Below are 18,157 nucleotides of genomic sequence, written 5' to 3'. Positions count from 1 at the left end.
CCCCCCTATTTAATGTGAGATAGAGTTGAAGGTGATATGTGAATGAGAATTCAGTGCAGAACTGTGTGTCTCATGAAGAGTAACCTTGGAGAGGATTCCCAGCTGACTTTTACTAGATTTTCCATGTGTTTGCTCCCTTTTGCCTTGGCCAAAAGAACAGAAAAAACTTTCAAAGGTGCCTTCTTTTTGCCAGGAAGCTTTGTGACAGGGCAAGCCCCTACTTGTATCACACATTGAGACCAGTCTGCAAAATCTTTATCTTGCTAATATTTTAAATAATTCAGTGGCAGGCAAGATAGTGACTTAATATCATAGAATAGTGGTAAAACCACAATTAATCCAGACTTGCACAATAGCCACAAATAGGCAAAGAAAATGGAATAGTAAATGTATGCTTGTTTTCTAAAGCAGACAGTTGAGCAGATTTTAAGGTATGGTGGTGAATTGCTCCTCCTTTTATTTCAGGCATTTGGAGGAAAAGCTCTTGGTTTTAAATTTCTTAGATGAAAAATAAGAGTATCATTTGCCCAGGACCTTGTGTGAGTGAACTATCCCCTGTTCATAGAACAACAGCAGGGAATATGAGCTGCCCTCATGTATCAAACAGATTCATTTCAGCTTGGATGCTCAGCTAAGACCATTTGAAAGATGGAATACCTATTTCTGTCAAGGAAGGCATAGCATGTCACAGTCATAAACAAAGTGAAGTAAAAGGAGTGGAGGTTTGGCAGGGATGGGGAATTTGTATCTGCAAATATACTGTAGTACTTCATGGCTCCAGTACTCCCAGCTTCCAACATTGCTCCCTCTTCAGTTTCTTTTCAGTTTATCAAGGCATGGATTTTCACATGTAATTTTCTCTAGCTTAAATAATGTTTTCTGCTTTTAGTTTGCAAGGAAACTGCTAACTGGTCAGCTTTATTTTAGCCTCTTCCCCCCTCCCCAAAATTTCTTCATTTTTTTTCTTTATGTATATAAATTTGTGTTGCAGTTTACATTGGTATTTAGACTGAGGTTTCTTTCTTCAATAAAGAAGGTTTTTCTCACGTGATCTCGATGCTGTTGTTCTTTGGCTGTCTCCTTTTTTTTTTTGTTTTAAAAGCAGGGTCCAAGATGTAAGAATTCAGTAGCAGTCCTTTTTGTCCACCTGCAGGAGACAGAGGAGAGTGCACATCTATGTATGTGCCTATGTAGTAAAGCAATTTCCAAAGAATGAGCTTTGCTTGAGTTTTCTTGTATACATTTTCTGTTAAACGTAATGGGTTTTAAACAAGTGTGGAAAACTCTAGCTAAAGATTTGATGTGTTTGAGTGGGATATTTATAACACTGGCCTGTAATGACTATTCCCTGTTTAAGAAAGCCTCATATGTTTCTCCATTTGTCAGTTATTATCTTTGTACTCATTTAAAAAAAAAAAATGCAGCTGCAGTAGAAGCAAGACTGTTTAGGATGATAATTTCACACAAGCTTAGTTTTTTTCAGTAGTGCTAGCTATTTCTTTTGAAATGAACTGTGAAATACATAAATACCGGTAGAAATACACAGCTTGCTCTCTTGAATTGTCATTTGACTGTATAACAACATTAGAGGCTTTTGGAAAAGCAGTATTCAGAGTGTCCGTGAAGTTGTGTTTGTATACGAATCCAAACCATCAAGTAATTGAATTTTCATTGGTGACTACCAGTAGTACTTGCATGTGATTGTCCTGGAAGTAACTTAAGGAATCTGAAGAGTTACTTGTGAGTCATAAATTCAGCAATGCCAATGTATGTTGTTGGCAAAGGAGTAGGGGAGATGAGCATGTGGTTTGGTGTAACTGGGGATGCAGGCTGAAGTTTCATGATGATGGTGCTGCTTGTGTTTCATCAGCTGATTCCTAGGCTTGGCTTTTGAAAAAAGCATTTTCTCAAGTGCATGAGGGCATTTTGTGTTCTGTGGTTTGCCCCTCAAACAGAGAATTGATTACTGTGTAGAGAAGATTCTGTTTGGCTGTATGCCATCAGGGTATCATGGTGTCACTGGTCCTGGTGGAGCTGTGCTGTTAATGCAGGAGCACAGCTGTTAGCCCTGAGCAGTGCTTCCCAAGGAAATCAGGCAGCTCAGGGTACTCAGTGGTAGGGACAGATGTTAAAGATCTAAGAACAGAGTTCAAGTTCAGTTAGCCTGCAGTTTTCACCTGCATAGATTTGAGAATCTCACTCAGAAGGCATTGATACACTGTGAATTCATACAGTCAGTTCTTGAAGCCTTGGTAGTGAAGCTTAAGTGTATTAGAGGACTGAGCTGCTGCAAAACTATCGTAGTTTTGCTTCACTGTTTGGAAATCTACTCACTGTACCCAGAGCCATAGACCAGACTTGGTATATCATAACTGTTAAAAAAAAAAAAAAAGGGAAATGAAATGCCTGGCACAGGCATTTAAGCTATTCAGTATGAAATTCCTGCAAGGGTGTATTTCCATTTTTTAAACATTGTACTTCCAAACTTTGAGGTTTGGTGTTTTCTGATTTTGTTTTGTGTTGTTTTGGGGTTTGTTTTTTTTTCCCCTTTTCTCCCTGTGCTCCCACTCCCCACAGTTTTCAAGAAGGTAACTTCAAAATTTCTTTCTTTGAAAACATAACAGGTGTAAGTACCTACTTTTCACATTCCTCTTCTTTTACATCCAGCCATTATATTATGGAATCTGCCACAGAACGTGATGTTAGCAGGTGCCTAAATTACCTCCCAACACTCAGGAGGATGATTCTCTACGTCTTTCTCTCCTCTGGTTCTGGAGGTTCAGTCCAGACTGGTGTTTGCCTGGGGACAGAGCTGCTGCATGTAGAGGTTTGATATGCTTGTGAAGGGTGGGACAAGGCAATCTTTCATTTCCAAGTATTGATGTTGCCTCACTGAGGGTTTTAAACCATGTGAAGCTGAGCAAACTGTGAGCATGACTTGCAGCACGTTTCAACCACATGGACGTTAATTGGAGCAGGGAGTGGGACTGTCCCAGTCCCCAGCAGCCAGTACCATTCTGTGTGTGATGTGATCAGTGTTTCAGTCTAAACATGATGGTCTCTCATGTTTTTTAAAAACTTACCGTTCTCCTTATCCCAGCTGTAATAGAAGATACAGCTAGCACTTGCTAGCTTAGAAACTCTCTAATGTATTAGTCTGGATTTCAGTGTTTTCCACTAAATTACTCTAGGATGGATCACTTGCCAAAATCCTGAAATAAGATTACTAATGACTGTAATAGTGTGTAAAACCTGAATGTTTCTCCTGAATAGACACTATAATGAACTATTTGAATATACACTGGATCTGACAGGCAGAGGTGAGGAGATTAATTTGTCATAAATATGATTTTGGTTCCCATGCTTTTGTGTCACTTACATATCTTTGCTTTTAACTTCATACCACCACCTTACCAAAATGGATGGGCTCTTCAGACTGTATTCAGATAAGCTAAAGGAATGTAATATGATAAAGCCTAAAACCCAATATAATCTTGTTTTCAAGATAGTCCCTCTGCGATTCATTTAGTACAAGTGAGAAAGTGGATATTGCCAACTTTTCTCAATCTTTAAAACTGTTGAAATCACTTAATAAAGCCCATCTGATCTGTATAAATAAAAGTTAATACTGTCCTTGAGGCTAACCAGTTAAAGCAAGGAATCTGAATGCATTAATATTAATGAGAAATCTATTGATTTTAATAGTAAGGGATTGTGTTCAGTATCACAGATTTTAAGTCTTTGTGAAGTGAATGACACTTTTGAAACTCTTGTTAAGTGAATGTCATTGTTTCAGAAGTATATAATACGTTAATAAATTCATCATTTGAAAATAAATTATTAGAAATTTTTACGATAGTGATCTTTTTTTATCACTTTAGCCTTGTAGCTAAATGCTGGTAGGAACTGGACTGTAAAGGACAAGAAAGCCAGCATATATAGCCTGTATAGCAGTCTGTGTGCTTAGAGTAATTACAGGGTTCTGGTTCTCCTTTGAGGGACGGCTGTGGGACAAGGGAATCCCAAATTAAAGTATAAAAATAAGGACTTTAAATCCTGCAGATAAATTAGATTTAAAAAATGACAACATATTGTACACCTCATTTCCATAAGAGGATGATCTCTCATAATCTTATCAATCTTTTACTTTAAAAAACATACCACAATAAAAACAAAAGCCCAAAAAGCTTTTACAATTCAAAGAAAAAAACAAAACTGATTTCAGAGACTTAGGAAACCATTTGGAATGTTATAGTTCAGATCCCTTGAGGAAAAGGTGATTACCTTTTTCATTTTGCATTCATAATAAATTGGAATAAGCCTGTTGAGAGGATTGTAGCAAAGAAAATATCTAGTGTGTGCTGTACAGGAGTAACAAAAATACAGGAGCATGTGTGGAGAGATGAAGGCACATCTCTTCTCATTCTTCTCTTGCAGGTTGTTCCCTGGTACCTACCCAGAATTTTCTTGGGGCTTTCACTTCATCTTAATTATCTTTGGAACATCAGTAATCAGCTTTTGAACTTCAATTAAAGTTAATGCACACTGAGGGAAGAACATGAAGTGGTCTTCTGGGACCTGTTGAGCATATGTGCATATGTCTGATGCACTTTTCAGGATTGGCCAAGTATGCTTTGGTAGAGGAGAAAAATTGTGTCTGTTGTTAAAATCTTGTGCCTCTATAATAGATGTACTAAATATGATGAGTTTTTACTCTAAGTGGATCTAAACCTATTTCTGAAATTGGTGTGCTTTGTTTGGAGATTTACCTTCAGAATACCTAATGAGTCTTTTAGTCTCTGCCTTTTCTGTCAGCAGCACTTTTTACAATGTGATTACGAAAATGCAATATATGCAGTAAATGTAACTGGAAAAAATTCAGAAGGTTAACAAAAATTTGCTGCTGTTTTGAGACCTGAAAGACCTCCCACTTAAAGAAAATACAAGGGAGGGTTTGAAGATCATCTGCCAGTAGTTAAATAAATAGGTTATCCAGATTGCTGTAGAGCAGTCAGCTCTTATAGAGGAGAAACAGTGATACCAGCATGGAAGTGACCATAGTCTGTGTCAGGGAATACCTTTCTTTTGACTGTTTCTATCCATTCAAGCAAGGACTGTGTGTGAAATTCTGGAAAATTACTCCTCCTGTGAGTCAAAAGCTCAGGTGTCCAGTAATCCCTTGCACCAGAACTGGTTTATTTTTAAGAGCTGTTCTGTGTTTACCTGTCTGTGGTAGATCCCAGTGGTGAACTCTGTTGCTGTTAAAAACAGAGCACTCACAAAGCTCCTCAGGTGTTCAACCATCCGCCTGAAAGTAGTGAGACAGGCAGAAATCTTGTTCTGATTCCATCTAGCTGATCAAATGGCTAATGGGATGTGAAATACAGAATACTCTTGTCTGCAAGATGTTTGCCATCTGTCTGTCCTTTGGGAATAGATGAACGTGTCTGAGCTCTTTGGGAGAGAACACACATAAAGCCTGTCTGCTGGCTCTGAGCATCTGACATTTGTAAGTTCTTCTACAGTGGAGTAAGAATTAGGCTGAAATCCTTCACATTTGACTCACTGGTGCTTGTGGACTGGAGGAAAAAGAAAGCTCCTCTCTTATATCCTGTTATGGTTATTTTGTCATAATGAACCAAATAACAGAAAATAGAAATAATAGAACTGGTTTCTGCAGAAGAGGATGCTCTTCTGTTTGCAATGACTTTTTTTTTGTTTGGGTAGTATAAACTCCAGTTTGCTCAATGAGTCGTGTAATCCACTAATATGTATCAGCATAATTAAGCGTAATAAAACAAATTATTTACAAGTAAATATGCTGAGAAGTGCAATTTTTATTAAAAATTACATTGTTCCTAATGCTTCAGAAGCCATCTAGAGAATTATTTTTGTGGAACAAGTACTTTTTCTATTTATCTGGCGTTTTTAAAGTTGTTCCATTATCAACTTGTCTGAGGATTTATTGGTGCTCGCAACAATTATAAATGCATTTTCATCGTAGTTCTATTTCAATACTGAAGTTTATTCTTGTCATACGTATTGATGTTGATATTTCTTCTTGCTGTAAAACAAAAGTTAGTGATCACCTTGCCTAAGGAATTGTTTTTGCTGTCATCTGAGTTATATCTCCTTGTCACCCGTTTACTCATCTTAATTTTCTTTTTTTTCCTGTTGAAAGGAACAGACTACTTTAGGAAATGGAAGAGTAAAAAATCACCTAGAAAAGTTTTGTGCAAACTGCTATGAAATGCATGAGTTTCATATAGATTTTCTGCTTCCTGGCTTCTCTTTGATATTGATATTTATAGCAAAACACTACTGTCTCCTTGTCCTTGGTTTCTGTGAATACTTTTTGGCAGATCTGCTGTATGAGAAATGCTTTACCTGCAGTCTGAAAGACTTCTTGCTGTGGGCTGGAAAGCACTTGCCACAACAGTGCTAGGCTTATACTGCTTGAGAAAGGGAAAGAAAATATAGAGCATGTGTGACTCTTGTACCTTCCTGGTGGGTTCAGGAGCTTGGGGAGAGCAGGGTGGTCTCAGTCAGACCACAGGAAGGTCTTCAGCCTTCAGATTGGGGTGTTCCTGCCCATTCCACTCACAGAAGGGAAATCAGTATGTTGGAAGGTGAGCTCTTTTCTAGGGCTGTGGCTTCCAGCTGTTTTGGTGTTAGCCCAGTTCATTTTTGTCTTCTCTTCACTCACACGAGGTGAGCCCCAGTGACACCTCTGGGCACTTCACTCACACATTGCAGGCTTGAGGGCCAGCAGAGCTGTTTGGGCTCTGAACCATGGGGAATTCTGTCATCTCAACAGCAGTGCCTGCTTTGGTGGTGGGAAGAGGGGAATTTTAGATACAAGACCAGCTCTTTTCCAGTCTGCCCTGCCCCATCCTCTGCAAAGCAGAAAAACTGCAAGAAGTAATTTTGTATTTCTGCAGATTCACCTTCAGGAGGAAATTATGGCTGCCATTTGATTCTGGCTAATAAACGTTTTTGAAAATGTGGTGTTGAATAAAACCTTCAAAGTAAAGTTTTCTGGTGACTGAATGTTTTCCTTCATACTCCATTTGTGCTTCTGTGAATTGTAAAGCACAAGTGTAGGCTAAGAAGTTCATTTGACAGAAAGATTTTCAATTTTGGTGAAGCCCATAGAGCCATGTCGGTTTTAAGTTATTTTTCCTGCAAGTTTTTGTAGTGCTAAATTCTGTTTAAATTCTCTTGTGGTTTACAGCCCTACAGACTGTTGTATTATTGTTTATGAACATAAAGGGCACATGTGTTTTCATAACAATGATTGAAAGTGCTTGCTGCTCTCCTAGCATGACAGTGCAAGTTTGGGTCTGCACCAAAATATGTTCATTGATGTGTCATTTCTTAATGATTTTACAGTTTCAGAGGAAAAAGGGTTGTGGCAAGTTAATATTTTAGTTACCTTCATACAAATGGAAGGGAAAGTGCCTCCTGATATTAAGATGTTTACTTGTGTTTGTGTATTACTTAATGAAGTCTTGTATTATTTTTTTTCTGTTTACAACATGTCGTATTAGGGCAATATTTTCATGGAGTTTTAGTCTAAATCAAACAAGTACTCACAAAGCTGTTATTATATTTCAGTTTCTCATCTTTCCTTCAGAAATAACTTTATAAGCCTAAGTTTCATTTCAAGTCCATGAATTACACATTCCTGTGTGCTGCAGCCCTTACAAAACAGACTTTAAGACATTTTGTGCTTCATTCTTTAAGGAATGTTACCCAGTGTGCTTTAAAGGCTGGGATGTGAGAGGGGGAAGACTCTGAATCTTCATGTCTTCTGAAGCTAAATTTGCCTTTGTGGGGAAACTCTGTGTGTGAGGGAAGGGGACAGATTGGATTCTATTTTTTATTACAGGGAGTGGCTGGGTGCAAGTCAGACTTTTTCAGGAGGTTTTGTTATAATTATTGGTGGAATGAAAAAGAAGCATAAAATCAAAGACTAAGACCAGGTAATTGTTACAGCCCATGCCACTCAAAGAGATTGACTGGGGAGAAAACCCCAAATAAGTCCTCAGGAATATTTCTAAGAGGAAATAAGAGACAAAGGAGATGAGTTACATTCATGGCTTGTTTTTTTCCATTCTTAAGTGTGTTCTCTTGGCTTGTCTGAGACAGCTCTAAATTTAGAAAACACATCAAACCCCAGGCTTCTGAAGGAGCCCACAGGCGTGTAGAGGCGCCTGTGTGGAAGTTGTGTTGTTTCAGCAGGCAGGGAGGGCTGCAGCCCTTGTGCTGGCGGCTGGAAGTCTGCCACTCCACTTCATTGTTCACTGTCTTTGCTGCATAAGGCAGAGGAGACAGCCACCAACGTGACTGTCAGTGTTACAAAGTAATTACTCACTAATCTCAGCTTCAAATCTTGCCACCCTTGCACTCCCCAGTTCAAACACCAAGGCCACTTGTTTCCCCTTGCCATGCTGCAGTTTCCTCCTTGCTGTGACAAGACCCCCCTTGGTGAAAACCAAGGGGTTAGTGAAGAAAAAAGGAGATGGCGTTTGCTTTCTCTGTGATTGCTTAAACACCCACCTGCCCAGGACATATGCACATATGCCCCGTCAGTGTTCGGACTGTGGGTGTCAATGTCTCCTGCTTAGGGTGTTTTTCTGCCACTGGAATATTTTAGTGTAATAAAATTATTTTCTAAGCCTTTTCTCTCTCTCTCTCGTGCTCTCTCTCGCACTCTCTTTTTTTTTTTTTTTTTTTTTTTTTTTTTTTTTTTTTTTTTTTTTTTTTTTTTTCTTTTTTTTTTTTTTTTTTTTTTTTTTTTTTTTTAATCTCTGTCCTGAAGGAAATACCCAGATTTTCCCTCCTTTGTTCCTGTCAGAAGTCTTCACAAATTTTCAGTTAACTGCTTTGTGGAATCCTGTGCAAGTTTTCTATTCCCTAGGAGGGCTTGGTTTCTGGACAATGCTGAAGAAAACTCTTTGGAGTAAGGTGGAGAAACATTCTTTACCTAGGTGTGTCTTCCTGAGTGATGAGTAATGGAATGGCTTGGTCCGTATTCCCTAATGCCTCTGATTGTTACAACTGCTTTAACCTTGCAAGTCAAGTGTTTAAAGCAGGACTCTCCCCTTGTCCACAGGGCTCCCTGCACCAGAATGGGATTCTTTGACTTGCCTTCCTTTTGGATCTTTACGAGCTTTTAACAGACTGGTCTGTTCCAGTGGTTTGGTGTGCTGAGATTAGTCAGAAACTCAATTGTTTTCTGCCAAAGAACCTGCCTACCTTCCATTACCAGAGAACAGCTTGCTTGCTCCTAAGAGTTTTGTTCTTTGTCATTGGAATATTGTGGACAAAGATATTGCAGGATATGTCTAAACATAACTTTGCTTTTCTGATGGAAAACTTACCAGTCTGGTTGGCCACACTGAGGAGATTGAAACGAACCTGGTGGTGTTTGTCTTGGGCTTTTGTTGATAGAAAAATTTTATGGAGCATTTAATTCAGCATCTGAGAGATTGATGATGTTGTTCATATCAGAGTTTGAGGGAATTGTAAATGCAGTTACATGTAGCTAATTCTGTTTCCCTATTTAATAACATCTGTGTGAAGTGGAAGTACACTGATTAAGTGTTTTCATATTGTTTGATGCCTAAACCACATCTGTGTTTTGTTCTACTGATGTTTTGTTGGAATTGAAATTATGAACATTGTTTTGGCAATACTGGCCATTTTTAGCTAAGTAGTCAATAAATTTTGGCTTTTATTAGCATAAATTACTTCAATGGTAATATATCCTTGCTCATGAGGAAGAAACATACACTTAGTTACACTGTGTTTTAAACAAAATACTTGAATGGTGAGCTCTAGAAATGTGGCCAGCCAGCTGCCCTGTGATGTGACTGCAGAGTTTCTATTTAGAAGATGCTCTATGCAGTAATCATCTCAAATATGTTCCTTAGCAGTCTCTTGGATGAGACAGGAATACACAAAAAAAAGCATTCCGAAAAAGGGCATGTTATGATCTCATCATGGAGGACAACTAGACAACTGCCAGAGGTATCTTAGAGGGGAAAGGAAGTTTTTTTACTCAAAACTGACTGTGATAACTCATGAGGGTGAACATCCTGAACTAAGTTGTGCTACTGCTTGTATATCCTAAGCATAGCTAATAGGGTTCCTGTGTTAAACCTGTAAGCCAAACACACCTGTAGTTGTTTAAAAAGCTGGAATTCTAATGTTCTTCCCTATTACTCTGTGCCAACTGAGTTGATTGTCTTCACTTACCCTGGTGAAAGCCCCACACTGCCTGCCATGCCAGGAGAGCTACTCGTGCATTCTCAGCTTTTGTGGGGATGCTTATGCATGTTGGAGTTCCCCCAGTAATGCCAATGCCCTTTCCAGGGATGCTGCTACAACCATTCCTAGGGCTCAAGAGGCCTCACAGGTGTTTCTTTTTTCTTTTTTTTTGGTTCCACTGTCCCCCGTGTACCCCCAGCGTTTGGTGGTGCTGATGACAGTGAGGGCAGGGATGGCTCTGGGGCTGGGTGAGGCTTCCCCAGCCCTGCTGTTTGAACTGCTGGGCACCAAATGCCGTCTGGGCTTTGCATCAAAATCATGGCATGGAAACTGCATGGGGGACTCCTGCCTGTGCTGGTTGTGTCCTGCCCTCCCTTTTTAAATGCTCAGTAAAATCTGTAAAACAGTGATCTGGTACCTGTGCTATAAGGAACAAATGGTTGGTTTTATGTCCAGCATGCATAGAGTTTAATTAAAGAGGAATTGCTCCTTCATTCTCACAGGACTGTGTGGAGAAGAAGTCCTGCTGCATCAGTGATTAGTGGAAAATAAAACTGAGGCTTTATTGTTTCAGTTTGTTTGTTGTTTTTTTTTCCCCTAGCGGTAATCTCCCATGTATTCCAATCTGAAAAGTATCAAATATTTACATGAAAATTTGGGTATGATTGCCTTAATTAATATTGAACTTACTTGCAAAAGAGGGGTAAGCACCACAAGAAGCATTCATGAGCTGCATAAAGTATCTTAAATTAATTTGTTATCTTAATGCTGATATTGAAACATTGGCCTAAGTTTTGTTTCTACTCAAAGAAAAGTACTCTTCCAGTTAATTTAAAAAATCATCTGATAGCAAAGTCTTTTTATTTTGTTTTTTTTACTCTCCTTTTTTTTTTTTTTTTTAAATTGACTGGACTGATTGGAGAGCAGAGAAAGAAAAACTTTTTGTAATGAAAAGTGAACTGGTGACACTTGTGCTTGGTAGATCTGAACAGAATGAAAAGTTATAATTGCAATATCTTCACATGTGTTTGTAAAAGTAAAAGCTCTGTGTTGCAGAATGGGATGGTGTGGAATAGTTCTGGGTGTAGTGGATTTTATTGGGTTTTTTCTGTTGGTAAATAATAAAATTCAAAAATAGTGTTGTGAATCAAAAATTAAATAATTTAAGAGTGGGTCCATGTTTTTAAGGGAAGAAAATACAGAAATTATTGTACAATTGGAGGAAATTGGAAGAAAATATCTTCTATCAGTAGCACTGATAGAAGACAATTTTATCAGTATTGAGTTCCTGAGTGAAGAAGACTCTATATGTTGTGATTTTTACTTTTTTTCCCTAGTGTCAAGCCCATGTGAAGATGAAAGCCTAGCTTAAAATAATCTGACAGCCTAAATGGCACAAAACAGGGCACTGTAAACGTGAACTGGGTGTTTTTATGGAGTCTTGTAGCCAGCATTCATTTTAAAGCTTTCTTTTCAACCTATTTGTGAGTAGTATTTGTCTTTATATGTATAATGCCACCTGTTCTGTGCCTCTGAAATCACTGGGAGAACAGCTTAAAGGAACCTTAAAATGTCTTTCTGTATGAAACACCTCTGGGTGTTTTGAACATAGATCTTCTCAATGCTGAAATTTCTTCCTCAGCAAAGCACATCCCTGCTTGTCAGAATTGTTTCAGAATTTTTAAGGTCATTTGCAGTGTCTTTAATATGAAGATAGATAGAACTTCAACTATAATGACAATGGAATTTTCTGTTTTCTTATGTGTGTTGTTCTGCAGGTTAAAGTGGGGAGGAAAAAACCAAACCCAGAAGCATCATTGACTGGGTAGATTTATCAACATGAATCGTGCTTTTAGCAGGAAGAAAGGTAGGTAATTTAGCTTATATTTCATGGAGACATAAATGCCCTGTAAAACTTTGGAGTATTAAGAATTATACAAAGAAAAACTTCATCATTGCCCTGAATTATTTAGATGAAAATGAGCAGCCTTCTAGAAGATGTATGGAGCAAAGCATTCTTGATTGGTACTTACAGAGCTTACTGCATTCCAAGGCTGAAGTTGAATTTCATATATCTTTTATTGCAGGATGTTTTTACACTCACACATATAAATACATAAACATAAAATACATATTCTGTTATCTTTTTTTTTGCCTGCACACTCCAAAGAGGTGCTGGAGGGTTTTAGAACTTCTAAGAATCAGTGACTTTTCTTTTTATATATTCATTGGATTCTTATTCTTGGAGAAGCTACTAATTTTTTTCAAACTGTGTTTAATATATTTGAAATATCTCATGCAGCAGGATATTTTTAGCTGTAAGAAACTATTCTGGATTTGTAGCAATCTGAAATGGCATGCTTTCCAAAAGAATATCAAAGCACTAAATATTCAGTTATATATGTTGCTCCTCTGGCTCACTTAGTCTCTTTTCATGAACTGCTTATGATTAAACATGTCTGTAGAAGGAGCATTAGGGGTGAAGCTTTTTTTACTGACAGCTTTGTTGATATTTCCCCCATTTGTTTGTAAGGTAGGAAATACTCAGTAGGTCACATTTCTTTATTTTCCATGTTTTCTTCCTAAGTGTGGCACACACTGAGATGGAGCCCTTGCATGAATAAGTAGGTGTAACCTCAGTTGGACTGAGTGTAAATATTTTGTTTATGTAGCAAGAATTTCTGCTTTGGTGCCAATATCAAAGCTGGAGATAAAAGAAATGTTCTTACTTAGACCAACATGAAATGCCAGCATCACTGCATCCCTGTGTGTCCAGTGCATTTGTTTGTTAAAGCCAGGTGAATCAAGGTGAGAGAAGCAGTCCAGAATATCAGCATGTGACCACAAAAGGAAGATACACTTACAAAGGCTGCCAAATAGGATGAAAGATCTTTTAATACCCTGACAGCAGGAGGAAATAAGCTTAAACCCATAGCCTGTGCTCTCCTTAAGCACTGATGTGTTTCATTTTGTAGGTAATTGTAACATTGCTATCAACAGATAGCACCTTTCAGGTACTTGATAGTGTTGCCAAGCTTCTTCCAGATCATTTGAGAAACCATTTCATTATTCTTTAATTGAGGATTGATTTATCGCAATTGAGAAAGAAACTTGGAGTTTGTAGATTGTTTTGTCTAGGAGACTGTGTAATTATTTTCCTTTTTTTTTCTAATTACTTCTGATAATGTTTGAAGTTCAGCCTGCCAAGTTTTAGTAACAGACCAGTTGTGTTTTACTGGATATTTTCTCAGAGTTTGGACTTGAACCCAGAATGCTAAAATGCTCTGTCACTATTTCATATTGCCCTTGGCAGTTTCTGCATCTTACCTTTACAATCAGGTGAGAAGTTGTATCCTCAGTTTCCTGGGATTATTTGAGGGGTCTCAATTAACTTTTATCTGTTTTCATTTCTTCATAAAAAGATTCTTACTAATTTTTTACTAAGTCCTTATCTAAATTTTTGGAATTTCGTTGTATTCAAAGACATTTGCTTTGTTCAGTTGATTTTGTGCGTTGTTTTCTTTACCCCAGCAAGAAAAAAGTATCATATAAAAGCTGTCAGGCAAAATGAAATGCAATTAGTGTGGATTCCTAATAATGATTCAGGACATGAGGAGACAGAGGAATTCAATGCTGTCATCTGTTTATTTTACTCATAGTAACACTCCTGACATTTCCATTCTCATACCCTAGGAAAAAAAAAAAAACAAAAAAAAAAAAACAAGTTTCAGTTAAGTAATTGTCAAGAATAAGTGAAAATTACATATTTTAAATTACATATTGTTAATGCAAATTGAAGTTCAGAAGAAGTCGGCTCCATCAATGTTCTTGCATAATAACTGCATTTAAAAACAGTTTCAATTGCTGAACTTCCTCTATAGTATGTGATTTCCCCCCTCAGATCTCACAGATATGAGATCTGGTTATTATGAAGTGGTTATTTCCATTCTTGATGGGTTATTTGTGGATTTCTTCTGTCCACAAGAGTGTGGCTAGTTTGAGGCATTAACTGTGTGGCTGCTGTGGCTTCCCAAGCAGTTCTTGCTAAACCCAAACCTGTTTCCAGCTGGCTGTGCTGGTAGGGTTTGTGTGAATTCCAAGTTTGCAGTGCTCTCTTATCTTGAAGCTACAAAAACAACAGCCTTAAAATCCATAGGATTGTGAGGGGAATTTAAGCAGATGTAGGTGATTCTTGGATAATAGCCAGAGATTATATCTGAGTTGGGTGGATGTACAGAATAAACATTCCCTAATGTTCTTTGTGCTGATCAGGATGCACAGGGAGAAGGTAGTTGCTGGTGCCATGGCTCCCATCTTTTTCAACTGGGCAAACTGAGTGCCAGAATGGCTGGGACTGTGCTGTTCCTGCTGATGAACTCTCTTCTCATTCCATTACCTGATCCCACCACCAGAATTTTTTTCTGAATGCTCAACAAATTATTTAATGGACAGGCATTAGTAGACAAAGCAAGAAAAGAAGCACTAAAAGCAAGCTTTCTTTAATTTTTCCCCCTTTTTCTTCTGTTGGAGGCTGGATAGCAACCTGTGCTTTCACAAAAGAATTGCCGTAAAATGTTGCTGAGACAGAAAGTGAGCTCTTTTTAAAATTACTTCTGATCCTTTACAGGCAAAAGTTTCCTGTAAGATAAGATGTGTGGCATGGATTTTTATGGAGAGAACCTGTTATGGGAACAGCAGCTTTTCATAAATCAGAGCAGTGCTCTTGAGAGCACACATCTCCACTTTCAGCATTACCAGTACCTCATTTTGAGGCACAGTTTGTTATTATGGGTATCATATCTGCAGCCCACTGCAACACTCAGTGTAAGTTGATTTTTGAGGATCATGGTTTGGACATGAAATAGCCACTTCAGCTGACAAGGTGTGCTGAGTGCTCTGGCTATAAAAAAAGTGGTACTGCCATTGCCTGACTCCCCAAGATTTAGTACAAACCAGAACTGGTGAGTCTGCTTGTATTTCAGCTGGAATTATTTTTGTTTGTCTTGATAGTCATTTGGGTTGACGGCTTAATTGATCTGCTTAAATCTCAAATTGTAAAAAATCAAGCTGTTCATCTTTCATCCTAATAGTGTCAATAAAAAACATAAGAAAATGCGAAGTTTAAATTCAGCTTGTTTCAGAAAGAACTTACACAGGTAATGATAAATAATAAAATCTTTCAGCAGTTCAGGTTGTGATATCTGGTCTCTTATGTTACCCATGTGCTTGTATAACAGGGAAAAAACCTGTAGGCACTAATATTGACAAAAAGGTTCATTTCAGGTTTAAAGCTGATACCAGCACTTGCTGTTTGAAGTTGCATGTTTAAATATGGAAAAAAACATTCAAAGCAACATAGCCTCTCTCTTGGCTTCAGTAGAATTTGTTTAGACTAACAAATAGATGTGTTATGGAGAAAATACTCAGTTCCAGAAATACTATATGACTCTACAAACTGTACAAAAGCAAGCATTGTTTTCCATTCGTTGATCAATGAGTGCAGTAAATTACAGTGAAAAGATAATTATCTTTAAGGGTCTCTTTCCTTCTCCGACAAAAAGAAATTGATGAACAATATTTATGCCCTTGTTTGTTGTTATGACCAAGCTTGTGAAAAGGTTTGTGTATCTATCACATTATTGGAAGCTTGCTTTTGTTTGTGATCCAGTTTTGGGGAAGGAGTTTTGAGGAGTCCTCCTGACTTTTCATTTTCAGTTTTTCCTTTCAAGTCACATATGGTATCATGCCCACTTTGAAATGCTGTGGTGCAACAAGTCTGTAGTGCAAATGGAAGTCTGTTCAATTTGAAATATGTTTGCATTTTGACAAGTTCAATCACTCCTTTAAGTAGCTTAGGTATATTAATGTAATCCTCCTGTAAAATCTTTCTAAATGCTAAGCTGTTATGCAAATTTTTCTCATTTTTAGTATATTTGTATCTAAACGGAATTACTTACTTGTTCTTAATTTAGACTTGATTTTGTGATGAGATTTATTTACATGAACAAAATAGAAAATATTAACTATGGGGGTTTTGTTTTACTTATTTTAGTGAATGGAGTTGCTTCGCATAAATGAATTTGGCACATCTTACTGATCCTGCATCCTTCTGTTAAAAGATGCTAGTGTAAGAACTGGTGCATATAAGTAAGGAAAAAATAACTAGCTTTTGCCTCATCAGAAATGTGAGAGAAAACTCCTGTTCCTTCCAGACAGAGACAAATCTAAATAAGGGATGATTGTAATCCAAACTCTCGGCGAGCAAAAGATTGAAACTTTTTGAGTGATAAAAAACAATGCTAAAAATGTAGATATACATAACTACTGAATTACAATGGCTGAAATGGGTGAGGTTGTTCAGGATGTAGCAGTTTACTTTAGTTATCTTTCTTTATTGTGCCCCAATGATCCTCCTTCATCCCATAAAAGAATGTCAGCCTTAGTTTTCTTATGACATGAAGTTCAATATATGCGGGAATCTAAATTTTCTGGGGTTTTTTTCCCATGTAGTAGCAGTTAGTAAGGTGGATAATTGCTGCCAGTTATCAGCTCCTGAGATGCAGATGGTCTTTATAATGCTAAGTAGAATATATTAAAGTAATGGCCTGTTTTAAATCATAAGTTTCAGCAATGATGTTTCTGTGAAATGGCTTTTTATGAGTCTTATTTATGAAAGTGTAGACAGGTGCATTTAGTGGGCAGGGGTTGACATAGAAGAAACTGCAATCAAAGGTTATAGGATGCTTTTTTATGTGAATGGAGTGGCTATAATATGATCTTTATTTTTATAATAAACATATGCTACATTCCGAAGATGGAAAATATTTTGTTTTATATTTTATCTCTTAATGAGAAGACAATAGGTGAAGGGCAAAAATTGATGGGGAGAAGGAGAGTCCTAACATAAATAATTTCCTTCTGTCAGAATCTATTCACATCAGTGATTTAAACAAATGGCCTATTGTATGCTGGACTACCACATTACGAGTAATGATAAAAAACATAAAGAGGATATACTCACATAGTTTTCAAGGAATGTAAGCAGCCACAGGCTCCCCCACTGTGATCTTCAGATATTCTTGTGGTTGCACTTTGTCCTTTCATAAAAGCATTCACCTTGTAGGGGAGAAAGGGGGGTGGGGGGGGGGAACCAAACCAAAAAACAACAATCCAACAAACCAAATCTGGGTCTAAATCTCCTTTTCTGCCCCTACCGCAAAAAAAGCTGCTGCTGATGTTTGTAGGATTTTCTTGAACAAAATGTTTTTCAGGAGTGAAGGGTGGGAGGAAAAGAAGGTGCTTTTTTGGTATAACAAATACTTCTGTGTTCAGCTGGTCATGACACAAAAATAATTGAACAGTTTCATAACACTTCCACAAAGAAGTCATATGTATTCCAATTACTATTCCGTGTCTTTCCAAGCATGGGGTCATGTGGAAAGCCAATTTTCAGTGGCCAAATCCTTTTTTTGTATTGAATTTTGACTCTGTATTTTGAAGTATTGTTTGTGCTGTTGCTCTCCTTAGGCTGTGGCAGCACCCATTCAAGTACAGCAGCAAAGAGACCTGCAGGGTTTCCACCTTCATTTGGCAAGGACCCAGAGGTCTTCTCTTGGTGGGACACGGCTGTGCTCAGTCTGACAATTCGTGTGTGTTTGTAAACATTTGTATGCAGCTGGACATGTATGTATGGTAGTAAACCCACATTCTGAAAGCAGAAGGTTCAGCTCTAATTGTTTAGGAAAAAAAAAGGTTACAGTATGGTTTCAGAGGAGGCATACAGATGAGGAGAGTGCTCTGGAAACCTTCCCTGAAGGATTCTTGGCTCTGTGCAGCTGAGCCTGATTTTTCTTTTCTCTCTGGTACCATAAAAATAGGAGGA

General features: G+C 37.8%; 1 protein-coding gene across 4 annotated transcripts in view; it reads left to right on the top strand.

Annotated features, from left to right (window-relative positions):
• Positions 1–18,157, top strand: part of GULP1 (GULP PTB domain containing engulfment adaptor 1) — a 142,936-nt gene that overhangs the window by 57,086 nt on the left and 67,693 nt on the right. For all 4 annotated transcript variants that reach the window (XM_041403210.1, XM_041403212.1, XM_041403209.1 and 1 more), the window contains one exon: positions 12,054–12,142. In XM_041403210.1, the coding sequence (XP_041259144.1) occupies positions 12,115–12,142 (28 nt within the window). In that variant the 5' untranslated portion in view covers positions 12,054–12,114. The remainder of the gene's footprint in view (positions 1–12,053; positions 12,143–18,157) is intronic.

The sequence above is a fragment of the Onychostruthus taczanowskii genome, unplaced genomic scaffold (genome assembly GCF_017590055.1).
Source record: "Onychostruthus taczanowskii isolate IOZ18803 unplaced genomic scaffold, ASM1759005v1 scaffold20, whole genome shotgun sequence".
Lineage (NCBI taxonomy): Eukaryota > Metazoa > Chordata > Aves > Passeriformes > Passeridae > Onychostruthus > Onychostruthus taczanowskii.
This window is presented reverse-complemented; position numbering and strand designations above follow the sequence as displayed.